Raw genomic sequence first — 24,019 nt, 5'->3', positions numbered from 1 at the left:
CCGAGCATCAGCAACCCCCTCCTGTTTCCCCCCGCGCTGAGATAGTGCGACCAAGGGGGCCCCTTTCCCACCCCCTGCCAGACACTGTCCGCGAGGTCCGCAGAGTTGGGGCGCCATCGCCGCTCCGCGTCTCATCACCAGACGGGTAGGCGCGACCCGGTCTCGGCCTCAGGCCTGCCTCATCCTTGAGGGTATTCTTTCCTTGGTTTTGGGTATGTGTTGTCGGCGCCGTCTGTGAGGTAGAATTGTATAAGTGTTGCCGTGTGCTCGGTAGTCGGTATTAGCTCTGCATTGTCTTCGCTTTTATATTTGCTTTTTGTGTAAATTGCATTGTGTCTTTTCTGTGTGCATTTGGTGGAATTGTATATGTGTGCTTCCCGTGTGCCGCGAATAAATGTGCTTTTGTGTTGAACTGTTTCCCGCTTCGCTTCGTCATTTCTCCCATTGAATCCTCATCTTGCTTCACGTAAAGGGTTGGTAGTGGGCTGAATACGCCCGATAATTAATCGAACCGTCGAGGTCGACGATAACACCGCTCGGTTATTCTGATAGTACGGAACGGGTCGCTTAAGTGGCCCGTGTCCGAAGTCGACCTGCGGCGAGGTGCGATCGCCCGGTCTACCCTCCGCGTGGGTACTTAGGTAGGTCGAATTTGGCGAGCAACCCTATCCCACGCGGGGGCTGATTGGCTCGATCACGGTGAGACCGAAAGGTCCACCCGTGACTGGTTCCCGGCGTTAGTCCGAGAGGGTCACGACTGGATTGTCCGTCCGGTGGGCGACGTGCCGCGATTCGAGTTACGTGGCCGTCAGCACGCCGGCGGGCGCGAATACCGCAACAATATGTATATATATATATATATATATATATATATATATATATATATATATATATATATATATATATATATATATATATATATATATATGCTAGGGGCAATCAATAAGTAACCTTAAAATGGTGATATAAATTCGAGAATGTAATGTGTGTCGTTGTAGATGACACATGTTATATCTATGGGTAAGAGTCATGTTTTGCCTGTTTTAGATTTGGTGACATTGAGCGTGTGCGCAAGTCGAGCAGTTCCGAGATGGCGGCTCCCTTAGAAGCATGCACCAGGGAGGAGCCAACGTTCTGTCATCCGTTTCTTGGGAAGTGAGGGTGTGAATCCCAGTGAAATCCATCGCAGAATGAAAATGCAATATGGTGATGCATGTTCATCGCTGCAGCAAGTGTACGACTGGGACAGGAAGTTTAAACGTGGAGTGTTCAGCGTGGCAGACGCTGCTCGCTCGGGCCGGCCTCACACAGCCGACGCACCAGAATTGGTCGCAGGAGTTGAGCGCGTGCTAAGGGAAAACCGTCGCATTACGCTGGATGAAGTGGTCTCCGAATGGAACATTAGCCATGGATAACCACACCATATCATTCACAACTTTCTGGGGTTCCACAAAGTGTCTGCAAGGTGGGTGCCTAGAACAACTCAAACCCGAACTGAAAGAACGACGAGTGGACGCACGTGAAGAACTTCTGCGACGTTACGAAACAGAAGGCGACGTTTTCTCACAGCGCGTAGCGACTGGGGATGAAAGCTGGGTCCACTACTTTCAGCCAGAAACGAAGAGGGCAAGCAAAGAGTGGTGCCATTCAACTTCACCGAAGCCCCAAAAATTCCGCACACAACCGTCCACTGGAAAAATGATGCTGACGCTCTTCGAGGATAGCCGAGGCCCACTTGTAGAGCATTACATGCCCAGAGGAACCACGGTCACCCGTGCATCATACTGCGACGACCTTAAAAATCGTGTGAAACCAGCGATCGGATCAAAACATCATGGATGACTCGCTACTGATGTTTTTCTGCAGCATGACAATGGCTCGGCCCCGTACGACCCGTGTTGCAGCTGCAACAATCAAGGACATGCATTTTGAGTGTCTTCCTCATCGGATTACCACATCTTTGGGCCACTTGAAGAGGCGCTTGGTGGAACCACTTTCCGATCTGATGAAGAGGTCCATCAGGCGGTGCACGAATACCTACACAAGCAGCCAATATATATTATTTTTTTTTTCTCGAGGAATCCAGGCCTCAGTAAAGCACTGGGAAAATGCATTGAACGCAATGGAGATGATGTTGAAAAATAACTCAGTTGTTCCACGCGTACGTACAGCCAACAATTTGTGGAAAATATTTAAAGGTTATTTATTGGCTGGCCCTCATGTATGGATATATTAGAGGAGATGAAAATGGGCTTGGTGGAGTGAAATTCCTGTGGATGTAATTAGTCGGGAAACCACTGGTGAAATTGTCCATTTGTTTATATATATTTTTTTTAACTATTTAAAAAAAAAATTTTAGAAGTTATTATTTACACGTACAATTTAATATACACCCTTCCTTTGTGGGAGGAGGAGGGATTGGTGGATGTGGGTGGAGGGGGAGGAAAAGGGGGTGGGGTGGGGTGAGAGGAGGGAGGGGAATGGGTGGGACAGGACAGGAAAGGACGAGGGTGGGCTGGGATGAGGGACCCAGCAACGCCGAGTACCTTTGCTCGTCATCCCATAAAGGAATAGGTTGCGTTCCATGGTGTGGATACTTGTTCATTCCTTACTATGTATATCGTAATACGAGCCTCAACGCAGGAGGAAGCCTTTCGGTCCATGAAGTCTGCAATCATGCCAACATGTTGGTACTCCTTCTTCCCCCCCCCCCCCAACCCCCTTCCACTGTCACTACCTTTCTGGGGAGACCATCTGTGCATTTACCACTTTGAGTGAAAGACTCCTTGCTTTCCAACCGTCATAACTCTCGTCTTCTTTACTCTTAAATGGTGTCCCCTTGTCCTATTAGTGTCCATTTTACTTTTAAAATTATTTTGTGCTTATTTTGTGTAAACCCTTCATTATGTTAAACATCTCTATCATATCCCCTTGCGACCTCCCCATTTCTAATGTGGAAACATCCTGTCTCTTTCGGCTGATCCTCATGTTTCATTTTGTTCTTGTGCTCCTCCCGCTCCCTCCCCCTTTCCCCTTCCAGAAGAAAGAACATCTTGCAAATGTTTCTTTCCTTTTTCCATCTGCACATTTCCACCCGTTGTCTTGTTCGTTGTCATGGTCTGCAGTCACATGTTGTGAGTTTTAATGTTGCAGTTGCTGGTGGTTTAGGCCAGGTGCATAACTCGAATAGCTCTTTCCTATATCCCACATTTCTTGGTATTTCCTTGAATTTGCCATCTGCTGCCGGTGTTTGTTGTTCGCAAGTCGATGTGATTTCTCATTGTGTGTTCCCCTGCTCTCAAAGCATGACCGATTGTTGCATGACACCAAGGGAGTTCCTTCCTTTTCCCTCGAACTCCTGGAAAGCACAATGGTGTCGGTCACCTGTTGTAACCATTCACGTTACTGCTTTCTTTGGTCTGAATTTTCATTCTTTCAGTTTCCCTTTCAATGGAAAATGTGAGTTTGAGTTCAGTTCTTCATTGATTTCTTTATTCTCTTTCCAGCTCCATCTGCAGATTAATTATTTTCACCTTTTGTGCTGGACATCATATTCTTATGTCTTGATTTCACGTTTGTCTTGGTCATCGTTAAGGCATATTAACCTTTTTAGGACAAGAAAGGATAATCAGGAGTAGCAGTTGCATTTAGTTTTTTTTTTTATGCTTCATGTCAGATATTTTATTTCTCCAAAGGTATGGCGGGTTCATTTTGTCTGGGAGAACGGCCACAATCAAAATAGGTTGTGATAAAGCTGGCAATAGGATAGAGCAATCATCCAAAAAGGTAATGTCAGCAACTCGGGCAAGAAGTATCGTAATAATAATAATAATAATAATAATAATAATAATAATAATAATAATAATAATAATGGGGCAATCTGCTTTATCTCCTGCAAGTGAAAATACCCTTCCACAGTGACGGGGAATGTTTAAGTTTGCTCTCTCGATTTAAATTGTTTCATGGGCTTTAAAAAGGGTCATTCATTGTGTTGCACTAAAAAAATTCGGCCTTTTCAATTTGAGACGTCAGCCGTCCTGTTTGCCAAAAATTGCGATATTAGTTACTTTGGCCTCTATTTGCAGCCTCCAAACGACCTGTGACGCCACGGTCATGTGGTCCATGTTAACTTGCACACAAAGTTGTATATGTTTGTAGAGGATGGAGTTTGTAGCTTAAAAGATGCGGCCACACACACAGGCACACACACAGGCACACACACAGGCACACACACAGGCACACACACAGGCACACACACAGGCACACACACAGGCACACACACAGGCACACACACAGACACAGACACACAGACACAGACACACAGACACAGACACACAGACACACAGACACAGACACACACACACACACACGCAGACACACACGCAGACACACACGCAGACACACACGCAGACACACACGCAGACACACACGCAGACACACACACAGACACACAGACACACACACAGACACACACACACACACACACACACACACACACACACACACACACACACTCATGGATCTAATATATATATATATATATATATATATATATATATATATATATATATATATATATATATATATATATATATATATATTGTTGTGGTTACCAGATTCGCAAACCACCATTCAGGTCCCTTAGGTGAGGTATCTCGGTAAGTGCATGTGTAGTTAGGCCCAAACCCGTTGTCTAGTGGGAATACATGTCATTTATGCGAGCTGCGACTCTTCAGGATAGCCGTTTTTCTTTCACTATCTTTATTTTGGACCAACCGCCATGATCACAACCACAACATCAACCACCAACCACAACCACCGCTTCACCACAACCGCCACGACCTTCCCGTCACACCTCGCCACCGTAGCATCGCCACCGTTCTTGCCCCGCTGTGGGTACCGGTGTTGGACTCATGCAGAACGCACGTCGAACAGCGTGTACAAAACCACGGATTTTCTGCTTCAAAAACGGATCAAAAACGACACACGCCCACTTTTTGCCGTCCAATCGGTGAGCGAGGGGCGATTTGGCCCCGCCTCCAGAACGATCGATATATGCAAATTTGTGGATCAAAAAGCCTTCACGCCCACTTTTTCTCGGGCCAATGGGGAGCGAGGTGAAAGGTCAAAGGGAGGGGGTCAAAGGCGAAGTTACGGGGGGATAAAAGGACCGTGTTCGTCAGTCAGAGTCGGTCGGAGAGTCAGCAGAACGAGAACGAGGAGTCGGAACGAGAGAGTCAGCAGAACGAGAACGAGGAGTCGGAACGAGGGAGTCAGCAGAACGAGAACGAGGAGTCAGAACGGGTCGGAGAGTCAAGAAGAGGAGAGTCGCAAAGGTGTCACCAGAGAGTCGCAAACAAGAACGGGTCGGAGAGTCAAGAAGAGGAGAGTCGGAAGCAGAGGGTCAAGACTTCGCGGGCGGTGGAGCTGCTCGTCGTGTGCGTTGGAGTCGGAACGGAGGGGACGGAGCGGTGGAAAGGCGGCGACACCAGACGAGGGGTGCTCGCGTCGTGCAGGAAGCTGCACCCGAAGGAGGCCGACAGCGCGACCTGGCCGAGGTGGAGACGCTCGTCGCATATAATAAAGATCCTCTATACCCCGAGCATCAGCAACCCCCTCCTGTTTCCCCCCGCGCTGAGATAGTGCGACCAAGGGGGCCCCGTTCCCACCCCCTGCCAGGCACTGTCCACGAGGCCCGCGGGTTGCGGGGCCATCGCCGCTCCGCGTCTCATCACCAGACGGGTAGGCCCGACCCGGTCTCGGCCTCAGGCCTGCCCCATTCTTGGGGGATTTCTTTTCCTTGGTTTTGGGTATGTGTTGTCGGCGCCGTCTGTGAAGTAGAATTGTATAAGTGTTGCCGTGTGCTCGGTAGTCGGTATTAGCTCTGCACTGTGTTTTCACTTTTATGTTTGCTTTTTGTGTAAATGGAATTGTGTTTTCTTTTTTGTGTGCATTTGGTGGAATTGTATTTGTGTGCTTCCCGTGTGCCGCGAATAAATGTGCTTTATTGTTGAACTGTTTCCCGCTTCGCTTCGTCTTTTCCTCCATTGAATCCCCATCTTGCTTCACGTAAAGGGTTGGTAGTGGGCTGAATACGCCCGATAATTAATCGAACCGTCGAGGTCGACGATAACACCGCTCGGTTATTCTGATAGTACGGAACGGGTCGCTTAAGTGGCCCGTGTCCGAAGTCGACCTGCGGCGAGGTGCGATCGCCCGGTCTACCCTCCGCGTGGGTACTTAGGTAGTTCGAATTTGGCGAGCAACCCTATCCCACGCGGGGGCTGATTGGCTCGATCGCGGTGAGACCGAAAGGTCCACCCGTGACTGGTTCCCGGCGTTAGTCCGAGAGGGTCACGACTGGATTGTCCGTCCGGTGGGCGACGTGCCGCGATTCGAGTTACGTGGCCGTTCGCACGCCGGCGGGCGCGAAGACCGCAACACTGGTGTCAGGAGTGGGATACAAATTCATCGCCCTCCTCGCGGCACTGGTATTGGAGAGCGGGACAACAGGCTCTCCTGTCTCCGGCTAAATTCACGGGAATCGGTCCAGGGGTGAGAGAAGCGACCCCCGATTCCCTCCAAATTACGAGCGAGCAAATTAACCCTTTAGGAGAAGCAAGATGGCGTCTCAAGGCGAGCGGGTGCCGGGTGGATTAGGTATGTGTAATAGTAATGTAGAATCCATGGTCCAGGATGGAATCCCCGAGCAGGAAATGTTGTTTGTGCAGGAACACGGACTCGCCCAACTGAACCCAGGGCCCGAGGTGGGTGCGGCAGCGGCCGCGGTGTATGACACCTCCCCCCCCCCTCTCCACCAAGACCCTTCCCCAACCCCTGCCGAAATGGCTCACTCAAGCGCACCCGACATGGCCCAGCTATTCACCATGCTGGCACAAATGAATGCGGAAATGAAAGGCATGAACGAAAAGATGGATGCGAATATGAATGAAGTGAAAACGACGATGGATGCGAATACACAGCAAATGAAAAACGAAATGAAAGGCAATACACAACAAATAAACGAAAAGATGGATACAAAAATGAACGGAATGGAAACAAAAATGAAAAAGCTGCGGGGTGAGACGCAGAACATGGGCCGATGCCTGCAGGCGGGCATGAAGGCCGTGACAAAGGAAATAATAGTTGAGACAAGGGAGGTAAAGGGTGAAGAGTTGGCAGTGACGGTAGCCGGGAAGGGAACCATAGAGGAGAGACTACACGAGGAAGACGGGGTAAGTGACGCACACACACACACGGAGGTAGTGGATGATAGTGAGGTTGAGCTCGCGGAGCGTGTAGGGACCCAGTGCGAGCACCTGGGTGGCCTCCTCCAGGAACGAGGGGAGGGAGTATGCCCCCTTGAGGCGAGTCACGACCAGGTGAGTTCGGTCGTGTTTTGCGAGGTTGAGGAGGCGAGTGCTGTGGACGGGTGCACGGAGAGCTTGGGGGGTATAGAGGCCCCGGAGACCCTTGTGGGGACACGAATCCCCAGTGTGGTTGTCCCTGTGTGTGTGGTGCAAGGTGTGAGTGCGTCCCCGTGTGTGAGTGGTGTGGTGGCGATGGTGCCAGAGTGCGTGCTTCCCAGCACGCCGTGTGTGGACGAGGCACCGCGGTTGAGTTCCCCCGCGTGTGTGAGTGAGGGACGGTGTGTGGATCAGGCACCGCGGGTGAGTTCCCCCGCGTGTGTGGGTGAGGCACCGTGTGTGGAAGAGACCGCGTGTGTGTGTCGCATGTGTGTGAATGAGGCACCGCGGGTGAGTGCCCTCGCGTGTGTGGATGAGGCACGGAGTGTGAGTGAGGCACCGCGGGTTAGTGCCCCCGCGTGTGTGGGTGAGGCACCGTGTGTGGAAGAGACCGCGTGTGTGAGTGTCGCCGTGTGTATGAGTGAGGCACCGCGCGTGAGTTCCCCCGCGTGTGTGAGTGAGGCACGGAGTGTGGATGAGGCACCGCGGGTGAGTGCCCCCGCGTGTGTAAGTAGTATGGTTTGTGTGAGTGGTGAGGCACCGTGCGTGAGTGAACGGCCGTGTGCAAGGTCGCTGTGTGCAAGGGAGACCGTGTGTGTGAGAGAGCGGTATGTGAGGGAGATGTCGGTTGGCATGCGGGAGCACGCAGCCGCGTCTCCCGGTGTGAATGTGATGGAGTGGACTGTGTGCGTCGTGACACGCAGGTATGCGTGTGTGGAATGGAGACGGAGACGGCGACAGAGGAAAGAAAGCCGAGTAGCGGCTGTAGTTGTTTCGTGGACCGTGCCGGGTTCACCCAGCAGTGAGCACGCGGTCCGTGCTGTGCAACGCACGAGACCACCACGTGCTCGCTTGCGAGAGTGAAGTCCCGGTCCGGAAACGCACGCGGTGGATTTGCCGATCCCGCGGACGGACAAAGTTTAGGCAGGTAAACGGATTTGGACCGGACGGGTTCTCCACGCGATCGTGTGTGTTAAGCTCCAACGGGCAAAGCACATGTGTTCGCGTGGGGAACCCCTCGAGACGTGGGGCTTGTGTTTTTTTCTGCGCACGGTGACGTCATGGCTGCACGTGGGGTTGGAATCCGGCAGGAGGGGTATATCTGCCGGATGGCACCGTCCAAGGAGGGACGAGGAACACGTGCAGCTGCATGACGTCACGGGCAGGTGCAAAGTGCGCGAGCTCTGAGTTGCCGCGCAGGTGCTGCGCATGGAAAAAAAAAAAGGCAAGCCTCACTTTCGGGTGTACAGGATTCCTGGGCAAGGGGTGAAAGACCCCCTTACCGGGGCACAGGATGGAAACTAGTTAGGGGGAAGGGTTAGCTTAGTTAGACCGACTCCATGGGGCAGGGGTAAGTCCTCATGGAGTCCGTGGAATGGATTAGGTAGAGGGATTGTAGCCAGATTTAGGTTGGGAAATAAAATGACATTTGAGACAGTGACAGGCAGTGAATGTGTAGTGGGGACGTAGCTTAGCTACGTAGTGTTAAAAGGAACGTGCTGTAGTTTAAGGGACGACGTGGGAGCACGAGTTAGTTAGGGGATGTAGTTAGAAGGATGGCAGAGTTCAGCGGTGTGTGTGTTGAAGAGTTGTTGGTGAGTGGATTGGAAGCATGTGCTTGGTGAGTGAGTGAGGCCAGCGGGTCTGTGTGAGTGGAGCGAATGGGGAATGCATGGTGCGATGAGTGATTGGGGGGAGGAGTGACTCCCGCCCAAGGGACCCCGGGGTCAGAGTAAAGTGAGTTAGCTGGGTTAGTCAAATTGAAAAATGGAGGTCGTTTTGTTGTTGGTGGGAGTGTAGGCTCGAAACCCATTTGGAGGGGTGCAGGAGCCCTGTTGACGGGCTTGGGAGCGTGGCTGCGAAAGGTGAGTATCGCTGAGTGGGTACCCCGGGCACCAGGCTAGTCGGCCGCGGTAGGCCATGGGCCCATGGGGGGCCGGGATAGAGTAGTGGGCACGGGTGCGCCTGCTTGGTGCGGGGGCGGGGGCGCCATTAGCCGCGTGGGCAGTGTTGTGGGCACGGGTGACCCTCGGAAAGGGGCCCGGGAGGCCGGCCTGCCACGTGTGCGTTTCAGGGGAGGTGCCATGGGGGGCACTCCCCGGTGTTAGGGAGCTGGTAGGCTCGGAGGCAGTGTAGTGCCCGGGGGTGCCATAGCGGGAGAATCGGCAGAGGGTCGTGCCTGCCAAAGGGAGCCACGTGTCCCAGCCAGGAGACCGTGTGAGGGCACGGAGAGAAAATTGGGGGGCGAGGCCCGAAATTGTAAGGACACCAACACAGGCGACGGGAATCTGGGTTTATAGAACCAATAGTTTAAGCGAGAGGCGCTTGTTGAAAGCCCCGGGGTAGTTTAAGAGTTAATGGTTAGGGTAGATTAGGAGATGTACCCCTCCGCACCATCCATCCCCTCGCTGTCGTTGTGGGCCGCTGGACCCACTTGGTGTTAAGATCGCCGAACTCTGGGGAGGCCATTCTGAGGCTTGAGTTGGGCCTCGACACAGGACGTTAGCTCTCCCTTGTTCCCCTCCGGGAAGGGAACGTAGGGGTTGGGAGTAGGCTAGGTGACAGGATAGGTTAGCCGAACAAGGACGATAAAGGGGGTTAGGGGACGATTTATAGTGGGGAAGTAAAAATAAAAACAATAAAAAAATAAGTTGGGGCTAAATTGGGGTTTGACAAATTAAGGGAGTGGGTATGTACAGTGACAGGCAAAGGCGATAGGTGGGAGGGAGACAGGTAGGTAGGTCCGAGCCCGCCTTCCAAGTGGCCAGCACCACCGCACTCCCTCCACCAACCTCCACTGAACGGCAAAGGCTAGCCAACTCCATCGGCTGGCCGTGTTTTTCTTCGAGGCCTGTGCCGGCCAGTTCATCTGCCCGCTATGTTTGCCTGCAGCGGCCTTCTTCTGCGGGCTGTGTTTGCCTGCTCACCTTTGCCATGCCATGCCCACTGCCCACGTTCACCAGCCCCGTTCAATTTTTGCTTTGCCCCCCCTGTTCATTTCCATGTGCGCCAGGATCCGCAAGGCAACAGTTTGCAAGCTGCGAGAACTGCCCTGTTGGCAGCTACAACACGGGCCTGCAGTGGCGGCCCGTGCACCGTGTTTGTGTTCATGCATCCATTCGTTGTGCTCATTGCGTGTGCCACTTGAGCTGGCACGGAGACTGCGTTGTGCAGCCCATGCACCGTTGTGGTTCACTGAGTTCAGTTCAAAAGGGAAGGCCTTGGACTGCGTGTGAGCAGCCAGCCACGTTCCCTGTCACCTGCATTGTTTGAGTCAGAGACTGCATGTGGGCAGCCTGGCTCCCTGCTAACTGCTTTTCTTTGCAGAGTTCAATGATCCTGGGCCATGGTTTAGTGTAAAATTTGTAAGTTAAGGTTAAGATGTACTGTACATATGAGTGCGCCCCCGGCATGTATGTCTTAGCGCCGGCAATTTTATTTAAGTCGTCCGTGTGAGTGAGTTTGTTTAGGGAGTTACGCAGCCCTCAGGTTATTTATTTTGGGGACACGAATACCATGAATGTCGCACTCAGGGATCCGTAGGTAAAATGTACTAGGGGAAAACTACACATGATGGCACACGAAAATTTGACGACTCGGGACGAGTCTGTAAAAAGGGAAGGGGGTAGTGTTGTGGTTACCAGATTCGCAAACCACCATTCAGGTCCCTTAGGTGAGGTATCTCGGTAAGTGCATGTGTAGTTAGGCCCAAACCCGTTGTCTAGTGGGAATACATGTCATTTATGCGAGCTGCGACTCTTCAGGATAGCCGTTTTTCTTTCACTATCTTTATTTTGGACCAACCGCCATGATCACAACCACAACATCAACCACCAACCACAACCACCGCTTCACCACAACCGCCACGACCTTCCCGTCACACCTCGCCACCGTAGCATCGCCACCGTTCTTGCCCCGCTGTGGGTACCGGTGTTGGACTCATGCAGAACGCGCGTCGAACAGCGTGTACAAAACCACGGATTTTCTGCTTCAAAAACGGATCAAAAACGACACACGCCCACTTTTTGCCGTCCAATCGGTGAGCGAGGGGCGATTTGGCCCCGCCTCCAGAACGATCGATATATGCAAATTTGTGGATCAAAAAGCCTTCACGCCCACTTTTTCTCGGGCCAATGGGGAGCGAGGTGAAAGGTCAAAGGGAGGGGGTCAAAGGCGAAGTTACGGGGGGATAAAAGGACCGTGTTCGTCAGTCAGAGTCGGTCGGAGAGTCAGCAGAACGAGAACGAGGAGTCGGAACGAGAGAGTCAGCAGAACGAGAACGAGGAGTCGGAACGAGGGAGTCAGCAGAACGAGAACGAGGAGTCAGAACGGGTCGGAGAGTCAAGAAGAGGAGAGTCGCAAAGGTGTCACCAGAGAGTCGCAAACAAGAACGGGTCGGAGAGTCAAGAAGAGGAGAGTCGGAAGCAGAGGGTCAAGACTTCGCGGGCGGTGGAGCTGCTCGTCGTGTGCGTTGGAGTCGGAACGGAGGGGACGGAGCGGTGGAAAGGCGGCGACACCAGACGAGGGGGTGCTCGCGTCGTGCAGGAAGCTGCACCCGAAGGAGGCCGACAGCGCGACCTGGCCGAGGTGGAGACGCTCGTCGCATATAATAAAGATCCTCTATACCCCGAGCATCAGCAACCCCCTCCTGTTTCCCCCCGCGCTGAGATAGTGCGACCAAGGGGGCCCCGTTCCCACCCCCTGCCAGGCACTGTCCACGAGGCCCGCGGGTTGCGGGGCCATCGCCGCTCCGCGTCTCATCACCAGACGGGTAGGCCCGACCCGGTCTCGGCCTCAGGCCTGCCCCATTCTTGGGGGATTTCTTTTCCTTGGTTTTGGGTATGTGTTGTCGGCGCCGTCTGTGAAGTAGAATTGTATAAGTGTTGCCGTGTGCTCGGTAGTCGGTATTAGCTCTGCACTGTGTTTTCACTTTTATGTTTGCTTTTTGTGTAAATGGAATTGTGTTTTCTTTTTTTGTGTGCATTTGGTGGAATTGTATTTGTGTGCTTCCCGTGTGCCGCGAATAAATGTGCTTTATTGTTGAACTGTTTCCCGCTTCGCTTCGTCTTTTCCTCCATTGAATCCCCATCTTGCTTCACGTAAAGGGTTGGTAGTGGGCTGAATACGCCCGATAATTAATCGAACCGTCGAGGTCGACGATAACACCGCTCGGTTATTCTGATAGTACGGAACGGGTCGCTTAAGTGGCCCGTGTCCGAAGTCGACCTGCGGCGAGGTGCGATCGCCCGGTCTACCCTCCGCGTGGGTACTTAGGTAGTTCGAATTTGGCGAGCAACCCTATCCCACGCGGGGGCTGATTGGCTCGATCGCGGTGAGACCGAAAGGTCCACCCGTGACTGGTTCCCGGCGTTAGTCCGAGAGGGTCACGACTGGATTGTCCGTCCGGTGGGCGACGTGCCGCGATTCGAGTTACGTGGCCGTTCGCACGCCGGCGGGCGCGAAGACCGCAACAATATATATATATATATATATATATATATATATATATATATATATATATATATATATATATATATATATATATATATATATATATATATATATATATATATATATATATATATATATATATTGTTGTGGTTGTGGAAATTCACAAACCACCATTCAGGTCCCGTAGGTGAGATATCTCTGAAAGTATATGTGGAGTTAGCCCCAAACCCGTTGTTTAGAGGGAATAAATGTGATTCATTCGGGCTGCGACGCTTTGAGATAGCCGTTTTTCTGTTCTATCTTTATTTTGAACCAACCACGTCTCAACCGCCATCACACAACAACCACCAACCACAACGCCGCTTCACAACAACAACAACGCCAACAGCCATGACCTTTACCTTCACAACTCGCTCCTGCAAACATCGCATCACCGCCATTCCAAACGTTGCCATGGCCATAAACCACCACAATAAACCCTCCACCACCTTCACCTCTCCTTCTGCGGCCATTCCCGCACCACTTGTGAACGCCGAGCGTCAGGCTGTCCTGGCCTCGTACGGGACGCGCGCCGAACCGCGAGTGCAAAGTGCGGCCTTTCCGAGGAGAATTCGGATCAGGAATGATACACGCCCACTTCTGATCTGTCCAATCAGCAAGCGCGGGGCGGTTTGGCCCCGCCTCCAGGCGCGTCTGTGTGGAATCGAGATATGCAAATTCTAGGATCAGGGGAGATTCACGCCCCTTTTTCTCCGTCGAATGGGCGAGCGTGGCTCCGCCCCCGAGCTCGTTCTGATCCAGAAATTTGCATATGGGTTCTCCTGCCGGCCTATAAAGCGCCGAGCGCAAGGCGAATCTGGGCAGAGTCGGTTTGGGCAGAGTCGGCCTTGGAAGAGTGGAGAGTCGGCCTTGGAAGAGCGGAGAGTGGCAGAAGAGCGGAGAGAGTTTTGGGCAGAGTCGGTTTTGGAAGAGCGGAGAGTGGCAGAAAAGCGGAGAGTTTTGAGGTCGAGTCAGTTTTGGAAGAGCGGAGAGTGGCAGAAAAAGCAGAGTCGGCCTTGGAAGAGCGGAGAGTGGCAGAAGAGCGGAGAGAGTTTTGGGCAGAGTCAGTTTGGAGCGCGGAGTGGAGTCGGGAGGAGAGGGCGTCCCGGTGATTTTCGGCAGTCGGCTGAGGAGAATTGGGGGAAGAGACCGAGGAGTTCGGGTCCGAGGCAAGGAAGACGGCGGTCGGCGACGAGGTCGCGGTGGAATCGCTTGTCACGGGACCCAAGCAAGCCAGCTGTACTTTCCCCAGAGCATCAACAATTCCCCCCCCCTTTTTCCCCCGCGCTGTGATAGTGCGAAAAGGGGGCCCTGTTCCCACCCCACTCCAAGCAGTGCCAACGAAACCCGCGAAGGAGCACGAAGTCGGAGCACCGCCGCGCTGCCACATTTGCGGCTCATCACAAAGACTCGGGTAGGACCCACCCGGTCTCGCGGACCTGACCGCTCTTTCAGGTCCCACGCAAATATTGCCCCACAGGCCCCATCTGCCCCCTTGTCTTTGAGGGTGGCCCTTTTCTTTTGTTTCTGTGTAAACGTGTGTTTGTGGCGCCAGTCTGGTGAAGTAAAACTGTTAAGTGTTGCCGTGTGTCGGTCTTATTCGGTAGTATCTCTGCATCATTGTTTCTTTTGTTACATCTGCTTTTTGTGCATAATTGTTTTAATTGTATATGTGTGCTTCCGTGTGCCGCGGAATAAATGTGCATCATGTTGAACTGTTTTCCCGTTTCGCTTCGTCTTTTCTTTAATTGAATCTCCATCTTGCTTCACGTAAAGGGTTGGTAGTGGGCTTAATACGCCCGATAATTAATCGGAACCGTCGAGGCCGACGATAACACCGCTCGGTTATCCCGATAGTACGGAACAGGTCGCTTAAGCGGCCCGTGTCCGGGGTCGACCTGCGGCGAGGTGCGATCGCTCGGTCTACCCTCCGCGTGGGTACTTAGGTAGGTCGAGTTTGGCGAACAACCCTATCCCACGCGGGTGGCCGTTTGGCACAATCGTGGTGAGGCCGAAAGGCTCACCTGTGACTAGCTCCCGGCGTTAGTCCGAGAGGGTCACGACAGAATTGTCCGTGCGGTGGGCGACGTGCCGCGATTCGAGTCAAGTGGCCGTTCGCACGCCGGCGGGCGCGAATTCGCAACAATATATATATATATATATATATATATATATATATATATATATATATATATATATATATATATATATATATATATATATATATATATAGCTCATTCTAACCATTGACTGACTCACTGACTGATAAATAATTAAAGATCAGGACCTTGTGGGTGACATAGAAAGCTGTCATGTTTGTGTGCCAACCGACATCAAAGCCGATACACCGGGAAAAATCACAGAACCCTCGGAAAGCATCCTTAAATGAAAAAATACATATTTTTTTATAAATGAAAAATCAAATGCAGGTGAGCAACTGGAGACAATGGGGAAGCACAGTTCATTGTTGATTTCAATGTGTAAGCATACTGTGTGTGTGTGTGTGTGTGTGTGTGTGTGTGTGTGTATATATATATATATATATATTGTTGCGGCTGTGGAAATTCGCATTACACCATGAAGGGTCCGTAGGTGAGATATCTCTAAGTACATGAGTAGTTGGCCCCAAATCCGTTGTCTCGAGGGAATTTATGTGATTCATTTGGGCTGCGACGCTTTGAGATAGCCGTTTTTCTGTTCTATCTTTATTTTGAACCAACCACGTCTCAACCGCCATCACACAACAACCACCAACCACAACGGCGCTTCACAACAACCACAACCACACCTGCCTCTCAACAATCACGCCATCCTCACCACTCCGTCAGCAACCGTCAACATCTCCACGAACACAAAAGGGAAACAACAACAACTCCCACCCCGATTTCCCTGGTAAACAAGAATGACGGTTGGAACTCAACTCCCACCCCGATTTCCCTGGTAAACAAGAATGACGGTTGGAACTCAACTCCCACCCCGATTTCTCTCATGGAATTTCCCCCCCCCACCCCCCCCCCCCCCGCGTGCCGCGAACGGAGGGGCAGGGTGCCGGGGAAATAAAAGGGCGCACGGAGGCGCCGCTCAGAGGAAGTCAGGTCAGAGGAAGTCAGGTCAGGGCGGTCGGTGAGAGTGTCAGTGTCAGTCGGTGGTTCATGGTCTTCTGCCCGTCTGGGTCTTGGAGAAGCGGTCCGTAGAGCGACCCGCTCGTTGGAGCTTGCAGTCGGTGGAGAGTCCGGACGTCGCGAAGGGGACGTGGAATGGAGGCACCGCTCTGCCAGCTGTGTCGCGCAGACCTACGCGTTCGTACAAGGAGCGCCGGAGAGAGCTCGCCCACCATCGCACCGCGAGGGTGCAGGTAACCTGCAACGGTCTCGTGGGACTCGTTCGGTCTGCCAAGTCCCACGTCATTAAGGCCCACAGGCCCCGTCTGCCCCCTTGTCTTTGAGGGTGGCCTTTTCTTTTGTTTTTTTTCTATGAATCTTGTGGCGCCGTGTCTTGTAAAGTAAAACTGTATAAGTGTTGCCGTGTGTTCGCGTATTCGATTTAACTCTTGCTTTCGCTTTATATGTGCATTTTGATTATTGTGGCTGTATATACGTGCTTTCCGTGTGCCGCGGAATAAATGTGCATTGTGTTGAACTGTTTTCCCGTTTCACTTCGTCTCCTTCCTTTTAATTGACCCCCCATCCTGCTTCACGTAAAGGGTTCGTAGTGGGCTTAATATGCCCGATAGTTAATCGGAACCGTCGAGGCCGACGATAACACCGCTCGGTTATCACTGTAGCACGGAACGGACCGCTTAAGCGGTTCGTGTACGGAGTCGGCCTGTGGCGTGGTGCGATTGCCCGGTCGACCATTCGCGCAGGTACTTAGGTCGATCAAATTTGGCGAACAACCCTATCCTGCGTGGGTGGGCAATTGGCACGATCGTGGTGAGGTTAAACCCCCACCCGTGACTGGCTCCCGGCGTTGGTCCGAGGGGGTCACGATTGAATTATCCGTCCGGTGGGCGATGTGCCGCGATTCGAGTCACGTGGCCGATCGCACGCCGGCGGGCGCGAATTCGCAATATTATATATATATATATATATATATATATATATATATATATATATATATATATATATATATATATATATACATATATATTTCCCTTCCCTTTTTCTCAATCTTCATCCTGCTCCCTTTCTCTTGCAAAGTAATATGTGGTTTAGCCCTTACCTGTGCATTTCACTGATGTATATGTATATGTATATATATATATATATATATATATATTTTTTTTTTTTTTCAGTTATGGGTGTTTAGTGATTGACATGGTATGGTGCCATTCAATATTTACCTCCAGTACCGAAGGTGAAGGAGGTTATGTTTTCACCCCTTTCTGTCTGTCTGTTTGTTTGTCATTGTTTGTTTGTTTGTGTCCAGGATATCTCAAAAAACTCTGGACAGATCCGGATAAAAATTTGTGAACAGGTTTGGTGTGTGACGTGGACGAACTGACTAGATTTTGGTGAATCCGGATCCATCAACGAGAATCAATTTAAGTGATTCTTCACCCACCATCGAGAGATCGGGCCAAAAACGATAAATAACACGATATCTCAAAAAGTTATGGACGGATTTGGACGAAACTTGGTGGACATGTTGGGAGTGTGTGGAAATACCGAATTGGTTCGATTTTTGGTAAAGATCCAAATCCGGATCCGGATCTGATAATTTTTTTTATGTGATGCTTCACCATTGAGAGATCGGGCTAAACCGATATCAAGCACGAGATCTCAAAAAGTTGTGGACGGATTTGGATAAAACTTGGTGGACGTGTGTGTGTGTGTGTGTGTGTGTGTGTGTGTGTGTGTGTGTGTGTGTGTGTGTGTGTGTGTGTGTGTGTGTGTGTGTGTGTGTGTGTGTGTGTGTGTGTGTGTGTCAAGGTCAAATTGATTTGATTTTGTGAAGATCCGAATCTGAATCTGGATACGAGGGTTATTTAAATTTTCAGTGATTCGTCTCCATTGAGAGATTCGGGCCAAAAACGATATAGTTCTGTATGGCATGATATTTCAAAAATGTATTGGGCCCGATATGTTCTCGTGGATCAGGCATTGCTTGGTGGAGGTATGCGCTCCACCGAGTGCCCTTCTAGTTTAGGCTACGTGGTTACAGTCACTGTATGAAAGAAAAGATCTGTTTGCACCAGGACAAGATTACCAAAGAGCATGTTTGGAATGCTCCAGGATTGAATGATGAATACATCTTAAACTAGAGTGGCATTCCGTTGAGCATGTACCTCCACCAGGCTGAACAGTTTGTTTTGTGTGAGTTTGGGTTGGAGTTGGAGGCTTGGGTTGGAGGATCGCTTGATGACGGGAGCTCTGCACTGGGCTGCGCTATGAGAGGGGGTAGGGCAGCCTGGAATCATGGCGAAACCCAATCCTTATCCCTGTGTCGTACGAGGTGACCAGGGTTGCGTCAGGAAGGGCATCCGGCGTAAAACCTGTGCCAAATCAGTATGCGGATCATAACGGATGATCAGCTGTGGTAACCCCTAACGGGAGCAGCCGAAAGACGAACAGGCTGGATCTACATCCGAACCTTAACCAAACTCTAGTCAGCTTGTTCTTGTCACCGACACAACTCATGCACCTCGTTTTGTCATCGCTCTTCCACAACCTTTTGAAATGTCATGCGATATATATCGCTTTGGGCCCCGTCTCTCAATGCTGAAGAATCACTTAAAAAAAAAAAACAAATTAAAACGATTCTCGTATCCAGATCTTCACTAAAATCGAATCAAATTGTCCTTGTCACACGCCCAATCTGTTCCACCAATTTTTGTCCAAGTCCGTCCACAACTTTTTGAGATATCCTATAATTGTGGTCTATAAGACTGCTTCAATAACGGCAAACTTCTGGGATTTTTTGTTGTTGTTGTTGTTGTTGTTGTTGTGTTTTTTGAACTACCTTTAAAATCATCGTTTTGTTAAAATTGAATTATATACACGGCGTAACATGCTCTATGAACTCTCGAGTTGATGAAGTAATCATTGCAATCACAATGCTAAAAGATAAATTATGGGAGAAAGTGGTGAGTGGGGGGTGGAAGGGCATCTTAAATGTAGCTCGACAAAGAGAGCGAGTTGATTTTTGTTCTTAAATGTCTTTTTGGAAGAAAAAAAAAATATATATATATATATATATATATATATACACATATATATGATTTGTGGTATGGTCTTCTTTGCAGCAGAGCCGAGGGGATCTGTTCCACCGTCTCCGACACGTCATGCAAGAGCTCTTTGACATGCGACGGCAGATCTTGGCCGGACAACTAACAGCCGACCAGCTGCGCGATGCAAAGCGTCATGCGACGGCGCGTCTGGATTGGGGAAACGAGTGAGGCTGGGAAGGGGGGAAAGGGTGTGCCCGTAATGTCAAAAGTCTGGTGTTGGCAGACAAAGAGGGATGTATGCTGATAGCCATTGTGTGCATGACTCTCCGGTTTAAATTGTGGGTTCAGTTTTGTGTATCCTTATCTCTAAAATCCAAAGAACGTGCAAATTTTACTCGAGGGGAAAGGGCATCCGACGTGGCCTCTTATTTGTCTCTTTCTGCAAAGTGACTAAAGAAATGTTCTTACCTTTTATCTCCGCATTCTATCCTTTTCTTCAGCTCTTTATTCCATTAATATGCCAACCACGTCCCTGACTGATCAAACGTCCAATTGGGGTCTCTTGACTGCGGGTGTAAAATCTCACTGTGACGCCTTCTGTTTTGGCTTCAAATGTCATCCATGAATTATTGGAGTTGATGTCCTATAAAAGCTCCAAAGTGATTCTGACATTGTATGAGAAGGTAGAAGAATTGTAGACTGAAGGATTGTTGGTGATTTACGTGGTGTGACCAATGAGAACTTGACAATTCACCAACTCCTGGTTGTACTGTACTGTACTGGGAGATACTTAGCAGGCAGACACGAAGCGGAGGAACAGTCGAGCCGGGCTGTGTTGCACGAGTGTGAGCGCGGGCGTACTGTGCCCGCGGCTCTCCTTTATTCCGTACGCGGTACACTCACGAGCCGGCCGACTCCAGAATTACTACGACGCCTCAGACGGCGTGCACACCTCATATCCCTCGCCGAACCCCACGGCCACTCCTCCACCATCACGCCCATCATGCATCATCATCATGCCCCTCCCCGTGGGCATGGCTACACCACACTGGTGTCTGTTGTGAATCGAGGGAGGTGTACAAGCTGACGTTATCACATGGTGTTCATATTGAACATATTTTTTTTTTTTTGTCAGAGATGACCAATCGTAGGAACAAAAGAATTACGCATTGTGTGAAATAACCTTTGAAGGTTTTGAAAACTCCAATGAAATAAAAGAACCGCCTTGGAATGCAAGTTCTTCGAGATGGAGACTTTTGTGGTGAAAAGATGACGGGAATCTTGTGCATCGTTGTACATTCACGTTGTACGTTTTCTGCGCGGACGCGAGTGGTAAAAAGTTTGTACTTCTGGTACGTGTCCACAAGAATGACCTGAGACACCGCGTGTCGTCCACACAGGCAGTTGGGGTTGGATTTGGTTCCTCGAAGTGACTACGAGATGGTTGACCCTGACCAGATCAGCGTCACGGAACTCTATAAGCTGGTACGAATCGGGCTCCGTGGGCACATCTTGGCACAGTTTGCATTGTGTGTGTGTGTGTGTGTGTGTGTGTGTGTGTGTGTGTGTGTGTGTGTGTGTGTGTGTGTGTGTGTGTGTGTGTGTGTGTGTGTGTGTGTGTGTGTGTGTGTGTGTGTGTGTGTGTGTGAGACACGTTCTTGTTATCGAGCATTGGTTTCGCGGCACCGTCATCTGCAAACTCTCTCGAGACCCATGAGAAATTGAGCGTGAAATGGTGATGTTCCGTTTTTGTTAAGTGATGAAAAGTTTGACTGCGAGATATTTGTTTTGATGCATTACAGGTATTGGTTTAAAGGTATATTAAGGAAGCGGTTCGAATAAAGCAGGCGTCCTGCTGACATGTGACAAATTTCACTCGTTTATGTTGCCCATGGACCATGGAGAACGTGGCATTCGTTGAGATCTGCGTCGTGGTTTTGAATCGCCAATTTTCAGCCCCCTTACGAGCTCAGCGTTTGGGAACATATGGCTGAGACAATCGGCCGTTTTTCAGAGAAGATGGACACCGTTGTTAACACGTCTTGCTGAGAGATGGGTTGTTTTTTTTGTTTGTTTGTTTTTTTTTTGTTTTTTTTTGGAATAATGATTGCAGTGAGTCTCATGCTAAGCAGCAACAACATCCTGGGATCTTTGAGTTGTGCTTGTGTAATTGATGTGCTGACTCGTGTGAATGAGTCAGGGTTGCGGAGAGCTTCTCTGTTTGCGCTTTCAGCTCCGTGCCAGAGCATTATTTTTTACTTTAATCTAAATTTAACAAGAGTAATCGTAAAGAAGTCATCTTTATGGCGTTTTATACAATTTCTATAAGCCTGGTGTTGGCTTTACGGTTGGGGTAGCTGGCTTAAGATCTCAGGGTATTGAGTTCAACCCCTGTTCACCCATTGAATTAACACCAGGTGGGTCGATTCGGCCTGCCATCCTTCCGAGGTAGGTGAAATGAGTACCATCTTACTGGTTACGGGGGCACTGCATCAGCGGCACAACAGTACCCACCGATAATGATGCAGCCATAGGCTGTATCCGAATATATATATATATATATATATATATATATATATATATACATATATATATATATATATATATATATATATACATACATGTCTATGTATATATATGTCTATATGTATATATGTCTATATGTATATATGTCTATATATATATATATATATATATATATATATATACATATATATGTCTATATATGTCTATATATGTCTATATATGTCTATATATGTGTATATATATATATATATATATATATATATATATATATATATATATATATATATATATATATATATATATATATATATATATATCTTCTCTTCTTCTTCTTTCGGCTGCTCCCGTTAGGGGTCGCCACAGCGGATCATCCATATGATCCGCATAGTGATTTGGCGCATGTTTTATGCCGGATGCCATTCCTGACGCAACCCTGGTCGCCTCTTACGACACAGGGATATGGTACACCTATTTTAACCGGGGTATACACCGGCCCAGTATACTGGTACTCATTTCGCCGACCTCGGAAGGATGGCAGGCTGAGTCAACCCCCTGGTGTATTAATTCAGTGGCCCAACGGGGCTTGAACTCAGGACCTTTTGGATTCCAAGCCGCTGCCCTAACCACTGCGCCAACACCAGGCTTATTAGGAGAAGAGAATATATATATATATATATATATATATATATATATATATATATATATATATATATATATATATATATATATATATATATATATATATATATATATATATATTACAATTTCTGTCTTCTGAGTTTGATTCCCATTGGGATGGGGCCTGACGTCTGTGTCCAGACTAGTTTATACCCCTGGCATTGTAGTGAAAAGTGATGATGATATATAATTAAACGCTCGTCATCGTCTGTACTACCGTAACAGATTCGTGTTCAACAAGCTCGAATGAGCTAAGATCCTCGTCCTCTAAATGATGACGTCATAAAAACGAATATGACGTCATTCTGATGTATCAGGTTTGCGATAAATTATCTCTGCTAATGCCCAGCTTGATTCCTGCAAACAAAATTCAAACAGCTTGCCTAGTTTCGGAGATAATGGTATAGGCGATTTCCATTAGCGGCGATATTATGACGTCAACTTTTTTTCTAGGAAGAATTTCCAAAATCGGAGATGGTTACTGCCTGTGCGTGGGCTTTCTGCATATACATGGAAAGTTTCATGAAGATCCGACAAAAACTCTGGGTTGTGAAACAAAAAATGTCAAAAAATAGGAATGACGTCATAAAAATTGATATGACGTCATAGTGATGTATCATGTGTGCGGTAATTCATCTCTGCTAATGCCCGGTTCGATTCCCGCAAACAGAATTCAAAAAGCTTGCCTCGTTTCGGAGATAATTTTTGAGGCGATTTTCATTAGCGGAGATATTTTGACGTCATAACTTTTTTCTGGGAGGAATTTTCAAAATCGGAGATGGTTACTGTCTGCGCAGGGTATTTTTACATATATATGCCAAGTTTCAGGAAGTTTCGATGAAAACTGTGGGCTGTGAAACAAAAAAGTCTGCAAGACCAACAACATGAGTACGACTTGGAGATCCTCCATGAGGATCTAAAAAAGCACTTGCGAAGGACATTCACAACAAAAGTATAATGTTTTGGCTTGTAAATGGATAAAGCTTACTAGTTGTATTTACTTGTGTATTAAAAGGGTCTGGTCGGATGGTTTGGAGGAATGCTCACTCCACTTTAAGCTGTCTCACATGGGTTTGAATCCCGACCCAGCTATAAACTGTCGTTCCGGTGTTTCACAGGCAGGGTGATGTGTGTGTGTGTGTGTGTGTGTGTGTGTGTGTGTGTGTGTGTGTGTGTGTGTGTGTGTGTGTGTGTGTGTGTGTGTGTGTGTGTGTGTGTGTGTGTGTGTGTGTGTGTGTGTGTGTGTGTGCCGTTCCTTGGAGGATGAATGGACGGCACACAGACACACCTAATGACCTGTTGTGTTGAAGTTTCTTGAAAGGGAACTCGTATTGCGTTATACTTTCTATCTGATGGTGTATTTGCAATGGTATTGTTACGGTTGTGGAAATTCGCATTACACCATAAAGGGCCCTCAGGTGAGATATTTCCAAAGGTCCATGTGTAGTTAGCCCAAACCCATTGTATCGAGGGAATTTATGTGATCCATTCGGGCTGCGATACTCCAGTTAGCTATTTTTCTGTTCTATCTTTTATTTCAAACAAACAGCATCTCAACAACCATGCCATCCCCATCACAGCGCCAACCACACTACAACCACGCCACCTCCACCATCTACGCTATCACATCTTCGCCACAACGTCCGCTTCCGAACGGCAAACAAAGGCGCCAAGGAAGGAACTGTGAGGA

At 49.2% G+C, this 24,019-nt stretch overlaps 1 protein-coding gene across 6 annotated transcripts in view; it reads left to right on the top strand.

Annotated features, from left to right (window-relative positions):
- The window catches only part of DOCK4 (dedicator of cytokinesis 4), a 289,016-nt gene that overhangs the window by 69,998 nt on the left and 194,999 nt on the right, over positions 1-24,019 (top strand). For all 6 annotated transcript variants that reach the window (XM_085894107.1, XM_085894106.1, XM_085894104.1 and 3 more), the window contains exons 6-7: positions 19,201-19,349; positions 20,526-20,610. In XM_085894107.1, the coding sequence (XP_085750233.1) occupies positions 19,201-19,349; positions 20,526-20,610 (234 nt within the window). The remainder of the gene's footprint in view (positions 1-19,200; positions 19,350-20,525; positions 20,611-24,019) is intronic.

This window comes from Eptatretus burgeri, chromosome 9 (genome assembly GCF_056783735.1).
Source record: "Eptatretus burgeri isolate ZD-2024b chromosome 9, Ebu_testis_v1, whole genome shotgun sequence".
NCBI lineage: Eukaryota > Metazoa > Chordata > Myxini > Myxiniformes > Myxinidae > Eptatretus > Eptatretus burgeri.
This window is presented reverse-complemented; position numbering and strand designations above follow the sequence as displayed.